Source organism: Schistosoma haematobium, chromosome ZW (genome assembly GCF_000699445.3).
Source record: "Schistosoma haematobium chromosome ZW, whole genome shotgun sequence".
In the NCBI taxonomy this organism is placed as follows: domain Eukaryota; kingdom Metazoa; phylum Platyhelminthes; class Trematoda; order Strigeidida; family Schistosomatidae; genus Schistosoma; species Schistosoma haematobium.
In genome coordinates this window covers 77,054,517-77,072,820 of record NC_067195.1, presented here as the reverse complement: position 1 = coordinate 77,072,820, position 18,304 = coordinate 77,054,517, and the positions used below count along the sequence as shown (strand labels likewise).

Genomic DNA, 18,304 nt, shown 5'->3' with positions numbered 1-18,304 from the left:
CACCGCAGTCTATACTCCCTTTAGCGTGAAAGCCAATTTATAGTCAATGTCATGTACGGTGTATTCGGTAACTTCTAGTCCATACATAAACAACTACAATTTCAAGTAATAGAAAAAGGTCTAGAAATATAAAATGCAAAAAAACATATCAACAAACCTGCGAACATGATTGCGATTCAGTCGTCTGTCCACTACTGATCAGTTCGATGGAAGGCCGAGTATACGAAGTAGTAAGATCCAAATAATCACTGGAATCTCCCGAATTAGTAGTTGATGATGAAATATCACTAACTACAGAAACATCAGAGTCAATATCATCATCATTTTCTAATATATGGATACATTCTAGTGGCAAACTAGTTACTTTATCCTCCAAGTTTCCGTACGATTGACGCTTCACTGAATTCTTATCAGGTTGGCTTTTACCATGACCCCATTCAACAACACAAGTGCCTGATTCAAAATCCGTTTGAAGAAGCCTTGCATAATGCCATAAAGAATTGTGATCATTTTTACGGTCATTAGCTAGACATGATTGACCTTCATGTAGATATTTTTCTGTGTCTGGTTCATACCATTCTCCAATATCCTTTGAGAAGAAAAACCATAATACATGATTACTTCACATTTGCATAGTTACAAAACTTCATATTTTGTGCGCATTAAGTAGCTGTAACAAAATTAGATGACACACATTTACTACGTGATTTAAAACGTAAATAAAGAAATCACAAATACAGTTTTATGGTATCAAATTAATTTGAAAAGACAGGATCCCTAATTGATCATCGCACTTCTAAATATGGCAAGTTGTGCGGGGTTTATGGTTTGATGCAGAGGCAGAAAAATACAATATACACTACAAACATTTATATCGCTAAAATTAATACAATTACAGAGAATGTAGATGTAGCTTTGTAATATATTTCTCTGATCCGTCAGTTAATCATACCTACCATTTTTAAATAATTAATAAATCAAGTAATCGAAAGAATAATAGTGTCTTAATTATATCTGAACTGTTCATACCAACCTAACTTGAGATAATTATTCCTGTACATTCGAATAGGAATGTACACTGAAATTAACTAGAAATAAACCAATGGGGAGTTCCGGAAATAGATTTATTGATGAATGATTAATTAATACATATTAGTAACTAAACACAGGTTTATGTACTCGGCTTTGACCCATACTGTGTATGTAATGGTCAATGATATCAAACAATAGCCTAAGTAGACTAAGATTCAAACTCGGGACTTATCGTTTAAGAGTCAAGTCCTCTTAGAACTAAGCCATCACTCAAAGTGTGATTTCTATTAACTAATTACAATGAGTATCATGCAAACAAGTAGACACAACTTAGGAACTTTTAAAGTTGCAGAGTACATTGTGCAAAACGGATAAACCATAAATTCGACACAAATACACCTGGGGTTAGTGACTAAAGATTGTCGAAAATAGGATTGAAATCATGAAAATCAAGTACATAATTTAAAAAACTAAAATTATTCTAACGTCAATCGAATACAGTGTCAAATGGGAATCAAACGCGTAACTTATCAAAAAAGTGCAATGATAACGCTTTATTTACTCACTTCAATGTTGAAAATCTTTCCATGAGAGCGAGTACAACGTATACCCCGATGACAGGTTCCAGTCTCAAAAAATCTTTCACAAGGTATTTCATTAAGACGTGTTGGATGAGCCAATAGTACTCGTACTCGACCTGGGCTGTCTCCATCATGATCCAAAACTGAAAGGATTAGCGCATTTTGTCGAATAAATTTCCCAGATGAAGTCCATCCAGGAACACTGCAACGTTGTCCGACTAAAGACTCTTCATTAATTGTTGATGAATCTGTCTGAAGTGACGTTCCTTGTAATTCATCATCTTTCTCTTGATTATCAGTAAGTATAGATCCAATTTCAGCTAAAAGTTGTGCTTTTCTACTATTCAAAAGCTCATTTTCTTTCAAATCAATCAACTCTTCCAAGTCTTTTTTTAGATTTAATAAATCAGAACACTTTAATTGATCATTTTCTTCTACAAGGCATGTACTTATCTGATTAAGTGTTAGCTTCAGATTTTCAATCTCTTGTGATATTCCAGTGACTGACTGTAAAAAAATAATGCTATTCCAAAGTACATAATAATGAAATTATATATATATATATATATATATATATATATATATATATATATATATATATATATATATATATATATATATAGGAACGCTAACACATGTGAGTTGTTCATCTATATGTGAATAAAATAGTACATTGAAATTGTACTCAAATAAATACAAATTTCCTTCTAGTAAACTTCAAGTCATTGCTTTAAGAATGTTAATGTTACTATTCAGCTGAATAAATCAAAGACAAGTTCATAATTCTGTAAATGGTTAGTGAGTTACATCATATGAAAGATTACTGAAGTGATTAGGACTGAACGAATATACATCCTATGTCATAATTAACGTGAAAACTTACAAGTGCTTGAAATACTGCAATAAGCAATTTGAAAAGTTTTCTTGAATGTACTAATATTGACGTATAACTGTTATCAAGTGATAAATTAAATGAAATCTATACAACTCAACTTCTTAATCATATATATATAAATAATAGTATTACTCTATGATAACGGTACTGTTGGTATGATAAACGGTTTATAAATGCTAATAACTCAATACTAACTAGATAGAATCATTGGTGAAATGATTTATTTCACAATAATATTGTATAATGAATTTTCGACTAGATAATCAAACATCCAATCACAAGTCATATAATATAATTTTACTTCTGTTCGTTATTTAACAATTGAACAATCACTAATTATTTCATTGAATCGTATGAAGAGAGACATACACATATTTACTGGAATATTATTACTATAGTAATTGAATTTTCTTTTTTATTACTATTATCGAAATCAATCATGAACCTAACAGAGATATTTGATCATCTTAGAATATAATTGGATGATCGACAAGGTCATCTTAGTAAATGATATGCATGCACGTACAAATAGTATAATAGAGAGAGAGAGAGAGAGATAGGCCACAAAAAACTTATGTAGGATAAAAATAATAACAATAACAATATAAACGAGAAATCAAAAACTACACATGATATAGTAAATAATTTATCTATTAAACACAAAACAGATTACAGTGTTAGATTAAAGGTGATAGTTATAATAATTATCATTATCACTATCATAATAATAGTATATACACATACATAGTTATATGAACAATAGAAATAAACGCATCAATGAAATAATACTATTTGTTGTACATAAATATATTTATATATACATAGAAGAGAATGTAGACAGTACTAACGAATGCAAACTACCATACATAGATACAAACAAATTCAATTATTGTTTCTATTAATTTCATTAACATTATCGAATATAATAGAAGAATATGAACTTTGTATATGCACACACATACATAAAAGTGATGAAAAATTAGATGTAAGAAGAAATATGAGTAGATAGTGATTAGTTATATAAGTAGATAGAAAAATAACATTCAATCAACTTATACAATACAATAGTGAATAGAAAGAAAATCCTTAAGAAAAATTAACAAATAGAATATTATTTATACACAAAAACACTAAACTTCAGTAATGAGAAAAGAATAATAGTAATTTATATATAAACATTTATATGACACGTTGAAAATTCTCATTGTAATGTTATTTATATATATATATAAAATATAAAATGCTGCATGGTAGTGCATAACGTACGTACACAACACTGTACAACTTTATTTATCATTGGATATTGGTGTTTGAAATATATATCTAAAAATTGGCAAAAAAAGAAACAATGAATACAATAAATGAATTATAGGAAATAAAAGTTAATGCATTGTGTTATAAAGTAATAAGGGGTAAGATGAAGAAAAAAAACATTTAGATTACTGAGAGATGAATTCGAGAGAAAACTCTTTTTTAAAAATATATATATATATACCAACTCCTTCTGGAACCCTCTGAGGCTACTACCGGTCTCAAGCCTGGGTAAAGGAGGAGGGTTGATTATGGGGTTAGCGACCCCACCTCGTAGGAAACGAACTCGCTAAAAAAAAACGCTAACCAGGGAAAAAATAATTCGAACCATTTAAAATTTGCCCTGGGAATTAGAAAGTCTTCATTTAGAAGAGTTATAACGCCTCATGGTGAAAGCCGAGTTCCTTCGGAAGTCATGAGGCCGATGTCTTTTCTGACAACCAAAGCAACCAATAATTTAGGTACATGGAATGTACGTACAATGTAGGAGACCGGGAGAACCTTTCAAATAGCTGCAGAAATGAATAACCTTGTGAACAACAATACAAGTTCACTATTAACTATCTTATGTATATACGAAATCTTAAAACTAATATATTTCAAATGTAACTGTCAACTTGATGTGATTAATGGGTTTCCTTATTACCATAAATATATATATCATATTGTTGACTAGAACAATTGTTTTGTTGATTGGAGACTAGTGTAATAAGACAGAAAACTTAAGGTACTATATAGAGTAAAGACGTACTCATTATTGATTGACATTGAGATTTTTTAAACAAAATTCTCCAACAATACAACCTTTTCAAAAATGGATTAAGAGGTAAGAAAATGTAAGCCTGGAAACATTACAATCTTTTTGTTATCGATTCACAATGAAGACAGATGGGGCTTACAAGGGCATGGATAATACAAAAATAACAACAACAAAGGCGAGACTCTAATTTGTGGACGACCTTTGAACGAAATTTAAGTGACCTTGAGCGTATTGGCCAATCAGCGAACAGTAAGTATGGAGTAAAAATATATTATACAAAACCAAGGAAATATAGTGGATACACTTCTTATACGTGGTTCAAAAGCTTGCCAAGGTTAGAAAGAGGTTCAGAGGTTCTGAAGTCGCAATGCATGCAGTAGAGGAAATCATCCAAACGACCACAGGATAGTCGGTCTCCGGAGCCATGATAAAGTCTCAAAAACTCTCAACCTCGATAACTTAGTTTTAATATTGTTTATATGCACTTCGGTTGTTGAGTACACAAAATGCTACTTGTCGATAACGACACGATGCACATAACCAAACTATGTAGGAATCTGTAGGTTCTCCAATCATCCTTATATAATGTAGTACCTGGCTGCAGCCAGTGTTACTGGTACTTTTATTATCCAGTTCGCGATAGTTGTTAGTTAGGAATTATATATGGGGGTTTTCATCACAAACTGACATCACCTATAATGCCAGAAATCTATTTAGCCAAATGGATGAAAGGCTTTCGTACCCAAATCCGAGATCTGTTATCTTATAACTGATTGATTCGTCCACAAATTATAGTCTCGCCGTCTTATTCGTTATAGCTGCTCAATTATTACGTTTTGTACAAAATTCCTTGTGAACCCATCGTACGTTAGCACTAAGCACTGATTTTTCACAAGAGTAAAACCGTGACGGTTGGCGCCGTAACCTTGAAATCCTTCAAACGCCTCTGATTGGCTCGTCCATAAATTAGAGTCTCGCCACAACAAAAAATGTCGTGTCATCTGTCTCAATTATTTGAACTTAGAATTTGTTGGTCACGATTTAGAGTTTTGCGGTCACTAATACACAGCAAGTGTTTTTTTTTTAAATTCCAGAACCGGGAAGTGAAGACAGTCCGAGGATTTGTATACAGGCTGCCAGTAAATAGTGATCTAAATTCGATCAAGACAGTAATTTAATCAATGATGATCAGTAACATTAATTAGGTAGTAATGTGTGGGTTTAGTGACCGGTTGCAATAGGATTGCATTTCCTGATGTCGTTACATTTTCTTTCAGATTAGATATCAAGACTATGAGGGCTCGGTGGACAGTATAGTGTCTCTTACATAAATCATTTTAAATATAAACTTAAAAATATCATTATCAAACGATTCAGCTTTTGATTGTATACTGAGACACATATCATACATTGTAATTTTAAATGGATTTCAAAAAGAACTAATGAAATACATTTTAAGTACTAAATATGGAAAGAAAACATACCTGGAAATTCATAACTACCGAATTACGGAATAGTTACTGGTTCCACCATTACATATATTTCCTTGAGAACTCGTTCCTGGACAGCTGTTTGGTGAATTTTTAATTAGGGAAGTTAGTGATTTCGAGCCTCTAGTGATTGCAACGTTATTTCGACGTCGAACTTGTCGGACTATGGGATTATGGGTCGGATACCTTCGTGAGGATCTTCGTAAGGTAATTGGAGTAGATAAAGTGTTGGAATCCAAATTGGTTTTCGATGATGATGGAGACAATGATTTACTAGAGCTGTTGGGACTATCTTCTAGCTCTTCAATTAGATTATGAATTCCAGGACTGAAATGATGTACTAAATTTTTGGTGACCGAACTTATCCTCTGAATAGAGTCCAATAGGTATTTTTTACGCTGAGAAATCCCTTTGATCAATTCAATAGCTACATTAAACTGACTAGCCATCTCGGATTCATCTGATTTTAATCCAGACTCTATAGATTTTGCTGTTTCACTAACACCTTGAGATACACTAAGAAGTGATGATGTAACACTCTGAGTAGAAATGCAATGTAGCTGGTCAGTTAAATCGGTCTCCATATTCTTTATGGTTTCTAGTGTTTGCAACTCTGTGTATGCCTAAAACCACGGAAACGGAATCTCTATTAGCAAAAAAGATTAAGAAAACTTGGCTTCAATTGATATGCAAGAAATGTCACTCCCAAACTAACATACAGACATAAGGAAAGGTTATCTAACTGTGTATGGATACTAAAGATGCGACTTATATATATCTTAAATGAAACTATGTCTCGAGCGAAAAAAAAGAGTTAAGGAGAGAAGTGGTGAAATTTATTTCGTTTATTTTGGTTATTAGATATGAATACTAGGCTGATTGCATCGATATTGAGGACTTAATAGATAGACATTGACGAATGACGATTATGTGAAGAATATGTTAAACAAACCAGATTGGGTAAAAACTTCATTTAAAATACATCTTTGTGTGACCGACACGCTCAACTACTTCAACCCCTCATGGGTGGTCCTGAGGTACTATTTAGAGTTAGAGAAATCCATCCAGAATATTTTGGATCACTTAAACTGCGCAGATGACAAAATATTTTGGATCATGTAATGATGGACATAGCATTTATAACTGACTTAGAACTTAGATAGTTTTATCTCAAACACATCATCGACTTAATCGTCCTTGAACGCAGTTCGAAGAGATTTTATAGCTACATTTTTCTGCGAACAGTAGGATATAAACAAAAAGGTTACTTTCAGTATGGTATAAAATTTGCAAACAAAAGTATCATCTTATCCTATCAATTAATAAACATTAAGAATGACAGAACTTGGAACAACTTTAAATGGTGTAAACAGCAGAGACAATGATTGGAAGTAAAAAATTTTACGTGTTGAGCTACGAGCGAAAGCCACTGGTAGATTTAGATTCAAATTAATAGGTTACCTTATGAACTATTGAAGTATATACTTCTACACAAAAAAGCTGATTTGTCTGACAAACATTTCAAGACGAATTATAAAATCAAGACTTTCAATGATAACACTTACCAATAAATCCAAATTGTCAGCACAACGAAGAACACGCCAACCTGTAATATCCAGCACTGATGTAGTGGTCAAAGGAAATCTAACAAAACCAGAATCTTCTTGCTCAGCGCGTACCGCTAAAATATCTTGCACTAAACGTTTCGCTTCATTTGACTCAGAATTAGAATTCAAACTATTCATATCTCTCTCTCCTTTACTCTGAATGTCAGATTCGGAGTGTGACATATTCGTGCCAGTAACCAAAGAACGACGTCTGCGGCGAGTATTCTGCACACCACGTCGTGAAGAATCATCAGGATTGGCAGACTTGTGTTGTGGTCTTGTGCATATTTCAGAAAGACTAGAATATATGAGAAAGACAAGTTTATAATTCAAAAGATATGAAGGCAGAAAAAATTATTCATAGACAATATTTTTAAAAATTCAATATGCGTGCTTTGGAAATTAGTCTCGTACTATCAATATTAAAGAAAGCCTCCCGCTCACTCATGAAATCCTGACAAGAAAAAGTTAAGTACACGCTTGGAAAAACATGCTGTCTACCAAAAACCTTAAATGAAAATATTCGACAGATAAAAAGTGTAGAGTTTGTAACAGTTTACATTGACTTACTACATATCAGTATATCGAAAGGAAACCAACAGTAGCAAAAAACAAAGCGAAAGAGTAATGGCAGCAGTAGTGAAGAACCACAGTAAAAACGAAATGGACGAGACAAATGGAAACGTAGGATGTAGAATAATGTGGTGTTTAGGACGTAGAGTAAAATGATTTAATACCATATCCTTGCAATTCCCAGCCATAAAACCTGCACCTCCTCGTATACAGTGACTTCCAAACCCTAAGGTGGAATCCTCAAGGCAAAACGAAATGAAGTGGACATCAAAAGAATGAATAGCACTTGGAAGCAACTGGATAGGTGAATCCCGGTCTGTGGTTTATATCCCACGAGGGGTAATAAGCGTAAGAAAGTAGAGTAAATCTTCATGAACTGACATATTTATGCCATTCTGAACGCCACTAAATTTTCATTCACCCCTTCTATGTAAGCCTGCACATGACGTGATGACTAAATATAAAAAATAAATGCCCTACTCATAATAGTCAATGAACAATTACATCCCTATTAGTTAACTTTCAACTTTAGGTTACACTAAACTCGGCATAAGTATTCCTCATTGGGTGGTTTCATTATATGTGAGCAATAATTTTGAAGACAATCAGCCTAATGTGAAATGTAATACCTTGCACCAATAGACAATTATTCTAAGTCCCATGTGGTTTAAAATTAACTAAGTGACTAGTAACTTCAAAAATTCTGACCACTTACTCAAAGATGATCATCAAAGAAAATAAGGGTGTAGTTGTACTCTTGAATTTGATTAAGATTTAGTCATCAAACATCAACCGATATTTTTACATCTATGACCCCTACGTACGTACGTTAGATCGAGTTGCCATACCACATTAGCACAGAGATGCAGTTGTCGATTCAAATCCCGTAGTGGTAGAGGTAGTAAAAGTATAAACAGTAATCGGAAAGATTAGGGTTTGAAGATGTTATTCAAGGAGTATAATCCAGTGAAATAAATCTAGAAAGAGAAAAAAAGGGATATGAAGAATTCGGAAGATTAGAATTTGGGAGAACACAAAGAGTGGATGCACCTGCAGTATGGGGGTTGTGGAGATTGTTAAGTTTTTGGTTGAGATCATGAATTAATTGATGTTAGACCACCGTTGGAAACCTGGAAGCACTGGACGGCCGTTTCGTCCTAGTATGGGACTCCTCAGCAGTGCGCATCCACGATATGAAGAATTCGGAAGATTAGAATTTGGGAGAACACAAAGAGTGGATGCACCTGCACCACTGCAAACGATTTTCAGCCATGCCATTCAAGGTCTCTAACCATCGCTTGTTATCGTCTCGCGAATCCCAACCAGGTAGTCTACACCTACCAACGTGGCTTAGTCCACTTGTCAGTGACTTCCTGCATTTGTGCCATGTTTTGGTCTGGCCACCCCTAGCTTTCGTCCAACCCACTCCCCTACACCATAAAACATCGCACCTCGGGGCAGTCGGTGGTTGGGTATACGTAACACGTGTCCCAGCCATCTCAACCAATGAAGTTTCACTACTTCGTCAATTGATTTGCCATCTTTACCTAGTACCTGTTTCCCAACAACTACATTACTTACTCGGTGGTCCCAGCATATACGAGCAATGCTTCGAAAACACCTATGAGTTAAGATATAAAAATGTTATAATTATTAGTTGATAGAATTTTATGGCTCCCGAAGCTTCAAGGAGTGAAGGAAAATTGAAATTTGTGACTTGAATATAACATTTGAACTTTTATACAATTATCAAACGAATTTAAAAATCCACATCGTCTATCACGACACACATTTTTGGTGGACGATCTATGAGAGGAACTCTTATACATAAAAAATAACAGTATTATCAAAACACGAAAATATAGGATATGAAGCAATTAAAACTCACCTGAGAAAGTGAGAGCTCTTAGAACGACAAGGAACACTCAACCTACTATTTGACAATCCGCACTTTGGATTGATTAAAGGCCTTGGAGGTCTTCCATTAAGTATCCATTCACGACCATCAACAGAGTCTACAGTCCATAATATACCAGCTTTTGATAGTTTATTGCTATTGTGAAGATCACTTTTAATGGTAATCTCATCAGCCTTTTGACATTCATTTGGTTCCTGTTCACCTTTAATTTTCTTACGTGGTATATTGTGAATAGGTACGGTCAACTGTTTTTCGTTTAAAATTTTACTATCACAATCAGTGAAGTCATTGTTAAGGTCAGAATTATCTCTGCTGGTAGTAGGATAAAAGCAAGTGTGTTTTTCATTTGAATTCAAGTAGCTCCCAACATTAATCTGTTTTGAATCATCTATGTTATTATGTGACCATGAATTTGAAAGAGATAACTCAGAATGGGTTGAAATTGAATCAGACTTCTTCAGATCTGTATTATTCATATGGCTAACATCAGCCGTTGATTCATTTTGAGATTGTTTCAAGGATGAAACTAGATGATGTAAAAGAGGATTCGATTCAGAAGCACATCGGAGTGGTTTACTAGTCGGATTAATAAACTTTGAATCTTCGGAAACTGACTTAGAAACCTAGAAAAGATATTTCACAAATTTAGTAGGTTCATTCCACACAAGTTTTACGAAAGTACAATGTTGTAAAGCATTCTATTTTATCAGGTATATCAGTCCCTGTAAACCTTATTGTACTCTTGCAAACAACAAATATACAAAAGAACTTTGGATATTGATAATATTCTGAAATTTATTTTGTTAAAGTACCAACACGCACATAACTTTTAGGTCATTAAAAATACCTGAGTTTTAGTTCAACTTACATCGGATATTGAATGTAGGCTAGTTGAAAGAATATTATGATTAACAACTTGCAAACTTTTAGATTCTTGGTTTTCAGCCATGACAGTAGGACTAATATTTGGTTGTGGAGATCTAAATCGTACCTGAAGAACACCGTTTGTTGATCCAGAAACTACAACTGGACTGATGATACTGGAAGCAGAACATGTTGACTCACTTCCTGAACTAGAGTTCGACGAAGTAACAGTAGTAGTGCTTAGAATCGGATAAACAGAGGTGGTTAAAACATACACCGCAGCGGCCTGTGTTTGATGAATATCCGAAGACTGTGAGCAATGTGAATTGGTTATACGAAGGTGTCCACCAGAAGATACGATCTGTGATGGAGATGTGACCATAATCACTGAATTATCACCTGTACTCCCACGGGTCCCAAGACTCCCAGTAGATGACTGAAAACAGGTAGTATTTAGTAAAATAGAACTGTTATTGGGAACAGAAGTAGTTGGGGTAGAACGTACCGACACTAAACGTATACCCATAAGTCCGCTGTTGGATGGACTGACGTTAGTTGCACAGCTGACGGAAATGGTTGCTGATGTATTCTGTAAAAAAATAAATGGACAACTTTCTGATTAGTTTGTAGAGAAACCAATTGAAAACATCATAGGAAATAGTTGTGACCGCTTCGACCAATATGTGATGTTTACAAAAAGTAAAAAATCAGTAGGAATTTGAATGAGGGAAGTGGATATTGTCGGGAGAACGTAAAGAAATGTGTCTGAATTTCCTCAAATGAACAATAAGCTATAAATCTGTAGACTAGTTCAAAAACATTCAACTCGACAAGTTAAATTGTCATACTAAATAATGAATGTGGATAAATTTATTAATCACCTAACTTGGTTACCTGAAAACTATAAACGTAATGTCGGTAGCAGTCACCATGATTAATCAAAATACTGGTACTACTTGTTATGACTGCGGACATTACGCTTTATATGTTACGGTATGATAGAACGAAGACTGATAATGCTCGGCGCAAGGAAGAACAGTGTTATAACTTGTGGCCTGTGTGCCCTGTTAATGTATAACGTAACAATACCGCCAGTTCGAGAGTAGTGAATTATCGATCGGACCAATGACGCGTTAAACCCGTGCGAGTAGTCTAGAGTCCTTATTGGTTCTGATTTCCGCTTAGCCCAGCCAGTTAAGTTCAGGACACTAATCGCAGCCTCTGCGATATGAATCATTTATTTAAAGCATACTCGGTTTATATACCAACCAGACAGACCACATCGTACAATAAAATAGGAAACAACATTTATACAAGATTTGGCCAAATGTGGCTGTGAATGTGGCAGGTAGTAATTCATAGACAGGGCATAATTTAAGAATGGTAAATCGTATAATAATAGTTCATAGGTCAAAATAAGGCTCATAATAAGAGGGACAAGAATATGAACAGTCTAGTTATTTAAAAATTATACGATAAAAGTATACGCATAGTATCGGTTCATAAATGGATCGCAAAAGTTACCATTCATTATGCCTATCGGGGCATAACAAACAGTAAGAGAGCAAATGAAAAGTTTACCGTAAACCAACCACAAATTCCCAATTGATCAAAATAATAAAAACCACAACAAGCTATATTTCGTTTATTTATCTGGCCATTAGTTAAACCTGAATACATCAAACTGGAAGTAGTTGACATTCATTAATCAATAATTTAGTGTAAGTATTACTTACTTAAATTGTCAAACGCTTTCTCATAGTCAAGGAAGTCAATGTATAGTGAGGAATTCCGTAGGGTTGCGATTTGATCTATGCACGACCGATCATTATGGAATCCTGCCTGTTGATCTCGAAGTTGGACGTCTACTGAACCTTTCATTAGGTTCAGCAACACTCTGTTGTAAAATTTTGCTGGTGCTGATAGTAGTGTGATACTTCTGTAGTGCAGTGTAATGTATACAATTTATAATATCGATAAATTAACAACTTCATCTACAGGAACTATAAGTTACGACCAATGTTCCAAATTAAGACATCTAACCATGATGTATGCAGATCAGTTATTGTTGGATGTTCAATACATTAAGCGATGTAAGTGAACACGTAGAAATCACAACTGTTAGTGTTTGAGTCAAGATTTAGTCAGTAATCAGAACAACCACGAACAACAGAATATCTACAGCAAGAAATTTGTGATTAGCTATTTTAAATTCGGATGGCACATCTCGGTAAGCTTAGAAACACATGGATAAGTGACTTAATCGGTGAAAAAATTAGCGATGGGTACAGCTACGGAGAAGCTCAATCATGATAAGATATTACCTTTAGAAAGTTTACAACTTAAATTTCACATACTACTAGTAAACTGACCTGAGAGCTCTGTCAGCCATCCCAGATGTCTACCGGGGTTAGAACAGCTGATCAATTAGCTAGTAGTCATCAAGGTAAGGCCTGAAACGAACGTGTATGGGATGAGGTTACAGCAGGGAAGGAAAGCTTCAAGATAAGAAGCAAAAGAGGGAACTTAAATTTAACATTAATAAATATCGAAACATGGAGGGGTTATGGTTCAAAAGGAAGAAACAAGAGCAAAGAATGGAGATTTAAGAATAGCACTTAATATTTAGTAGACAATGAATGCAACTACTGGATCGCAACTAACTTCACTCCATGATACTTAACACCCCACCCACCCATTGATTACGGGTAGATGATTAAAATTCTGGTGAGAAGCCGCGATCAATGAACTTCAACAGAGTTGGAAGTGAGATAGTTACTTTCCGATGACATCCTATTTTGATTTGAAACTTAAATGACTGAATTTCAACTCAGCGCTTGGTATGAGACCTAACAGTCTTGGATTCAGTCGTTGACAGAGTCGTGAGTAGGTACTAATGATGCTGATTCAATACGAAAACCGTCTCAAAATAATGGCTAAAACTCTAAACCACTTAACCAAGAAATATTACTAATAAATTAGTTAATAAACTATAGAAAAACCATTTTAGTGGGTGTTTATGGACGTAACCCAGTAATCGAGTCCAGGTTTGTGAACTTTCCTTTAAAACACCTAAATGAATGTTGGTGGTGCCGACTGGTTGTATAAATTAAAATATGTGAAGCTGAACTTCAAATTAAAAGTTAATAATTAACAATAAAACACTTTACATAATAAGCAATCACTCCGCTATGAAATGTCAACAACTGTTACAAACATCATACTGTGGGTGAGCTAATATGCGAACGAACGTAAGTAATACGCAGCAGGAATCGGAAGTAGAATGCTTACCAGCAAAAGATCGAAATAAAAAGGAGGAACAAAAACAGAGAGCAATCGGAATAACAACAGGATTGGAAGAATGGAGTATTTAAAGGATAACTCAATGGAAATTTGCAAATAATGTATTTAATGTGTAATTTCCATATTTTACAAAGGCACTGTGTAACTTAGCATAAAATAATAAACTGGTTTTCCCCACCATATTTTCGTTCATTGCAATACTATTAGAAATACTCAAACAAATCTAACAGCTTTCTAGCTTACCCGATAAACAGAATCCACTGATACAGGACCTGATTTAGTAGAACTTCCTGAGATCTGTGGTGAATGTGTCACTTGACAACTGTACACAGGTTGTGCAAACTGATGTGGTTGGATAGTTGGTTTAGCCATGGCAACCAGGGTAGGTGTTGATGGTAAAACGCTGCGACATCCAGATACTACAGAATTTAAACTGGAAGGACTTACTAGACTACTCATACTGACAGCAGTTGATGTAGTCGACGAGACAACCGAAACTGGAGTAATCATTACAGATGAGAAAGATGAAGCGAGTTGCTGCTTACGTGCTCTCTTTCGACTGGGCTGAGAAAAAATAGATGAAGTCGGGAGGCGATGAGAACTAATGCAAACAGAGTTATTCTGAGAAAAATTTGAACGGGTATGAGATATTGAAGAAGTTGAAGCAGATATCGATGGTTGTAAAGGAGTTAATTTGGCTGGAGCAATATTGACCGGTAAAATATGCGGTACCACAGATGTGCTGGACGAGGTAGCAGATAATCCCGTGTTTCCGCTTAAGTTGAATGGTTTTAAAAGCGATGTAGGACCCATAACCGTACTAGTATTTGGTACATATCCAACTGCTGAAGGTCCACTAGCCTATATGTCACAGAAAAATTTAAAAGTTAATCAGGTATAAACCATCGACAATTAACAAAGTATTGAAGGTGTGTGTGTGCGTAACTTTCATAGTTTGTAGCTATATGCTAACGATATTCTGACAGCATCCAATGTAATGATACTGTTTCAACACAGAGGACTTTTACATTCTATTGGTCGTCCAGTGTTATAGTAACGGAAATAATCAGTCAGTCAGCTACAACGTAAGGCCAGGCACACACACATGCATCGGTACAAGTTGCCACACCTCATTAGCACAAGCTGAACACAAAATTCATAGTAGTTGATTCAATGGTGGTAATATATAAAAGAAAGATTGCATATTAGGATATAGTGTAGGAAGAAAGAATAATTTGGTAGAAAGATATAATCCCATAGTTTAAGTGAAAACAGAGAGTGCATACACCTACGCCATTGTGATCGATTTTGAGCCATGTTACGCAGTCTCTAACCATTGGTTACGATAATCAAGCAGACTCCAACCAAGTTGTCTGCATCTACCAACATGGCTCAGACCAGAAGTTAGTGACTTTAAGCACTGATTCCACGTTTTGGTTTGGCCGCCTCTAACTTTCCTCCAACCCACCCCAACACTAGTCAGCATTGTGCGTCATGATAATCGGTGTACAGACATACGTACAAATGTGATTGCTTTTCTTGAAATATTTCAAGTCAAATGGGAAACGGAAGCCGAGCTCGGGTTTTATTTTTGTTGGTATCAATTGACAAGACACATTTTTAACCACTAATTGAATCTATTTTTGCACCACTATTAATTCGTACGATCAGATGTAACACTGATTGGCACCTCCTCCCGACCGTTGTTGCTACCTTGACGTGGTGGTCGGGCTTGCCTATCGTGATGAAGCAACCGAGCTATACTGGCTGGAACAACCGTTCATCAAGGTCCTACCATGTCAGACAGGTCGGTTGAAGAGAGGTAAGACTAAAAGCAACAAACCCAAGGTCCGAAGGCGAAGTCGTACTGCTGACTGTACAGAGGTGTGGCAGCAGTAAGGTGTTTCCTTCAGACAACCAGCATGACAGCGATGCTGCCTTCCCACAAGGAGGGGTGGGGTTAGAAAAGGTCGACCCTAAAAATGCACACATCACCTTACCTCACGGATTTCCGTCTCCGGCGGTAAGGCCCTTTGAAGAACGGAGCTAACACGTCAAAAACCTCCCACGAAAAGGCCGTGCGCGACCGGCCTCAAGCAGTTGTCCCTTGGGCACTGCGGTCACGCTCTCAGGTCACTGAGACCACCTCTAATCCAATTTCCTTTTCAGGTACCTCCAGAAGAACCCTTCCACGGTGTGGGCAACCGGGAAGTGATAACCGCCCTCATACCTCTAACAGCACTTGAGACCACTGTATTCATAATCAACCTTCCTCTTCAATTCCTATTATTCCTCCTACATCGACTTTCAACCCTAAACTTCCTCCTTCGGCTTCCTCCTCAAGTGTCACCATAGCCAACGATTCTAGTGCTCAAAACTCTGTCCCAGGTCTACTGAAACCTCGCTCCAAACTACACATTGGAGCTTTCAATGTACGCACTCTATGTCAAATCGGTCAGCAGGCTTCCTTGGCTAAAACCCTAGAGTCTCTTTCCACTGATGTATGCTGTGTCTCCGAAACACGCATACAGGATTCCAGTGTGGTCATTCACTTGACCTCACCTCGGCAAAACGTAGAGCCAACGAAATACACCCTACGTGTATCTGGTGACCCGATGGCCAGTTCTCGTGGACTGGCAGGTGTAGGCATAGCACTAAGCATGAGGGCGGAACAAGCACTGCTAGAGTGGATCCCCGTCAACAGTCGTCTATGTGCTGTTCGGTTAAACGGCTTCGTAAGAACTCGGAAGGATAGGGATACACGTCGTTGCCTTTTCGTCGTTTCTGCCTACGCTCCCACTGACTGCAGCTCAGATGATGTGAAAGATGAATTTTACAGAAAGCTGTCCGAACTTATTCAGAAAGCTAAACGCTCAGACATAGTACTCGTAGGGGGTGACTTTAATGCTCAGATAGGTAGCTTAAACCAAACAGAAAGGCATTTAGGTGGATATTTTAGCATTCCAGCACAGCGAACAGATAATGGTGACCGTCTGCTGCAACTGTGCTCAGACAATCGCTTATTTTTAGCAAACACAAATTTTAAGCATAAGAGACATCGTCTAACATGGCGACCCCTACACTAAACCAACGATGGACTCAAATAGACCATATTGCCATCGGTCATCGTTGGAGAGGGTCGGTACAAGATTGTCGCTCATTCTGGAGTACCTGCTTGGACTCCGACCACGCCCTAATACGGGCACGCATCTGCTTGCGCCTCACTGGGCGCAAAAAAGTCACATTAAAAAGACCCATTAGAACTGAGTTGAGTAACGAGAAAACCAAAAATAGGTTCCAAGAACAACTGAGGTCACGATTAGGTAGTTCTGAAAACGAGATTGACCCAGTTGTTGCTTGGAAAGCCATACAAACAGCTGTCGAAACAGCAGTGACATCTATCAGTGATTTAAACCACAGAGTTTCAAAGAACCAGTGGATTTCTTCAAAGTCTATCACACTGATGGATTCTCGCAAACTTGTCCCATCAGGTTCTCAACATGATGAAGAGCGACAACAAATCAGATCTAGGTTAAGAAAAAGTCTAAGAAACGACCGTGAGCAGTGGTGGGCAACGAAAGCAAAAGAGATGGAAAAGGCGGCGACTATAGGGAACACAAGACAGCTTTACAGACTAATAAAAGAAACTGGAATTAATAAGTCAAGTGTAAGTGAGATTATATCGGAAAAAGACGATACTCTCATCTGCTCCCAGTCCAGACGTTTAGAACGATGGGCGGAACATTTCAGAGAACAGTTCAACTGGCCTTCAGCTACTCTACAACTACCCTCCATTCCCAGACAGTGTGAATGGAACATTGAAGTAGGTCCCCCAACTCTAGCTGAAGTTCAAAAGGCTATAGTTAATCTGAAACGAGGAAGGGCAGCTGGTCCAGATGGACTGGCTTCAGATGTCTTTAAGGATGGTGGTCCAATTTTAGCGATTAGGTTGACTAATATTTTAGCTAGG

General features: G+C 36.3%; 1 protein-coding gene across 2 annotated transcripts in view; it reads right to left on the bottom strand.

The window, feature by feature from the left end:
- The window catches only part of MS3_00004436 (uncharacterized protein), a 31,750-nt gene that overhangs the window by 1,218 nt on the left and 12,228 nt on the right, over positions 1-18,304 (bottom strand). The window contains exons 5-10 of one of the 2 annotated variants that reach the window (XM_051212353.1): positions 14,578-15,195; positions 11,036-11,620; positions 10,138-10,790; positions 7,635-7,974; positions 6,064-6,692; positions 2,241-3,831 (exon numbers count right to left, since the gene is read on the bottom strand). In XM_051212353.1, the coding sequence (XP_051072531.1) occupies positions 6,078-6,692; positions 7,635-7,974; positions 10,138-10,790; positions 11,036-11,620; positions 14,578-15,195 (2,811 nt within the window). In that variant the 3' untranslated portion in view covers positions 2,241-3,831; positions 6,064-6,077. Of the gene's footprint in view, positions 1-157; positions 671-1,598; positions 3,832-6,063; positions 6,693-7,634; positions 7,975-10,137; positions 10,791-11,035; positions 11,621-14,577; positions 15,196-18,304 lie in introns of those variants that run through there. The other variant, XM_051212354.1, reaches the window with a different exon arrangement.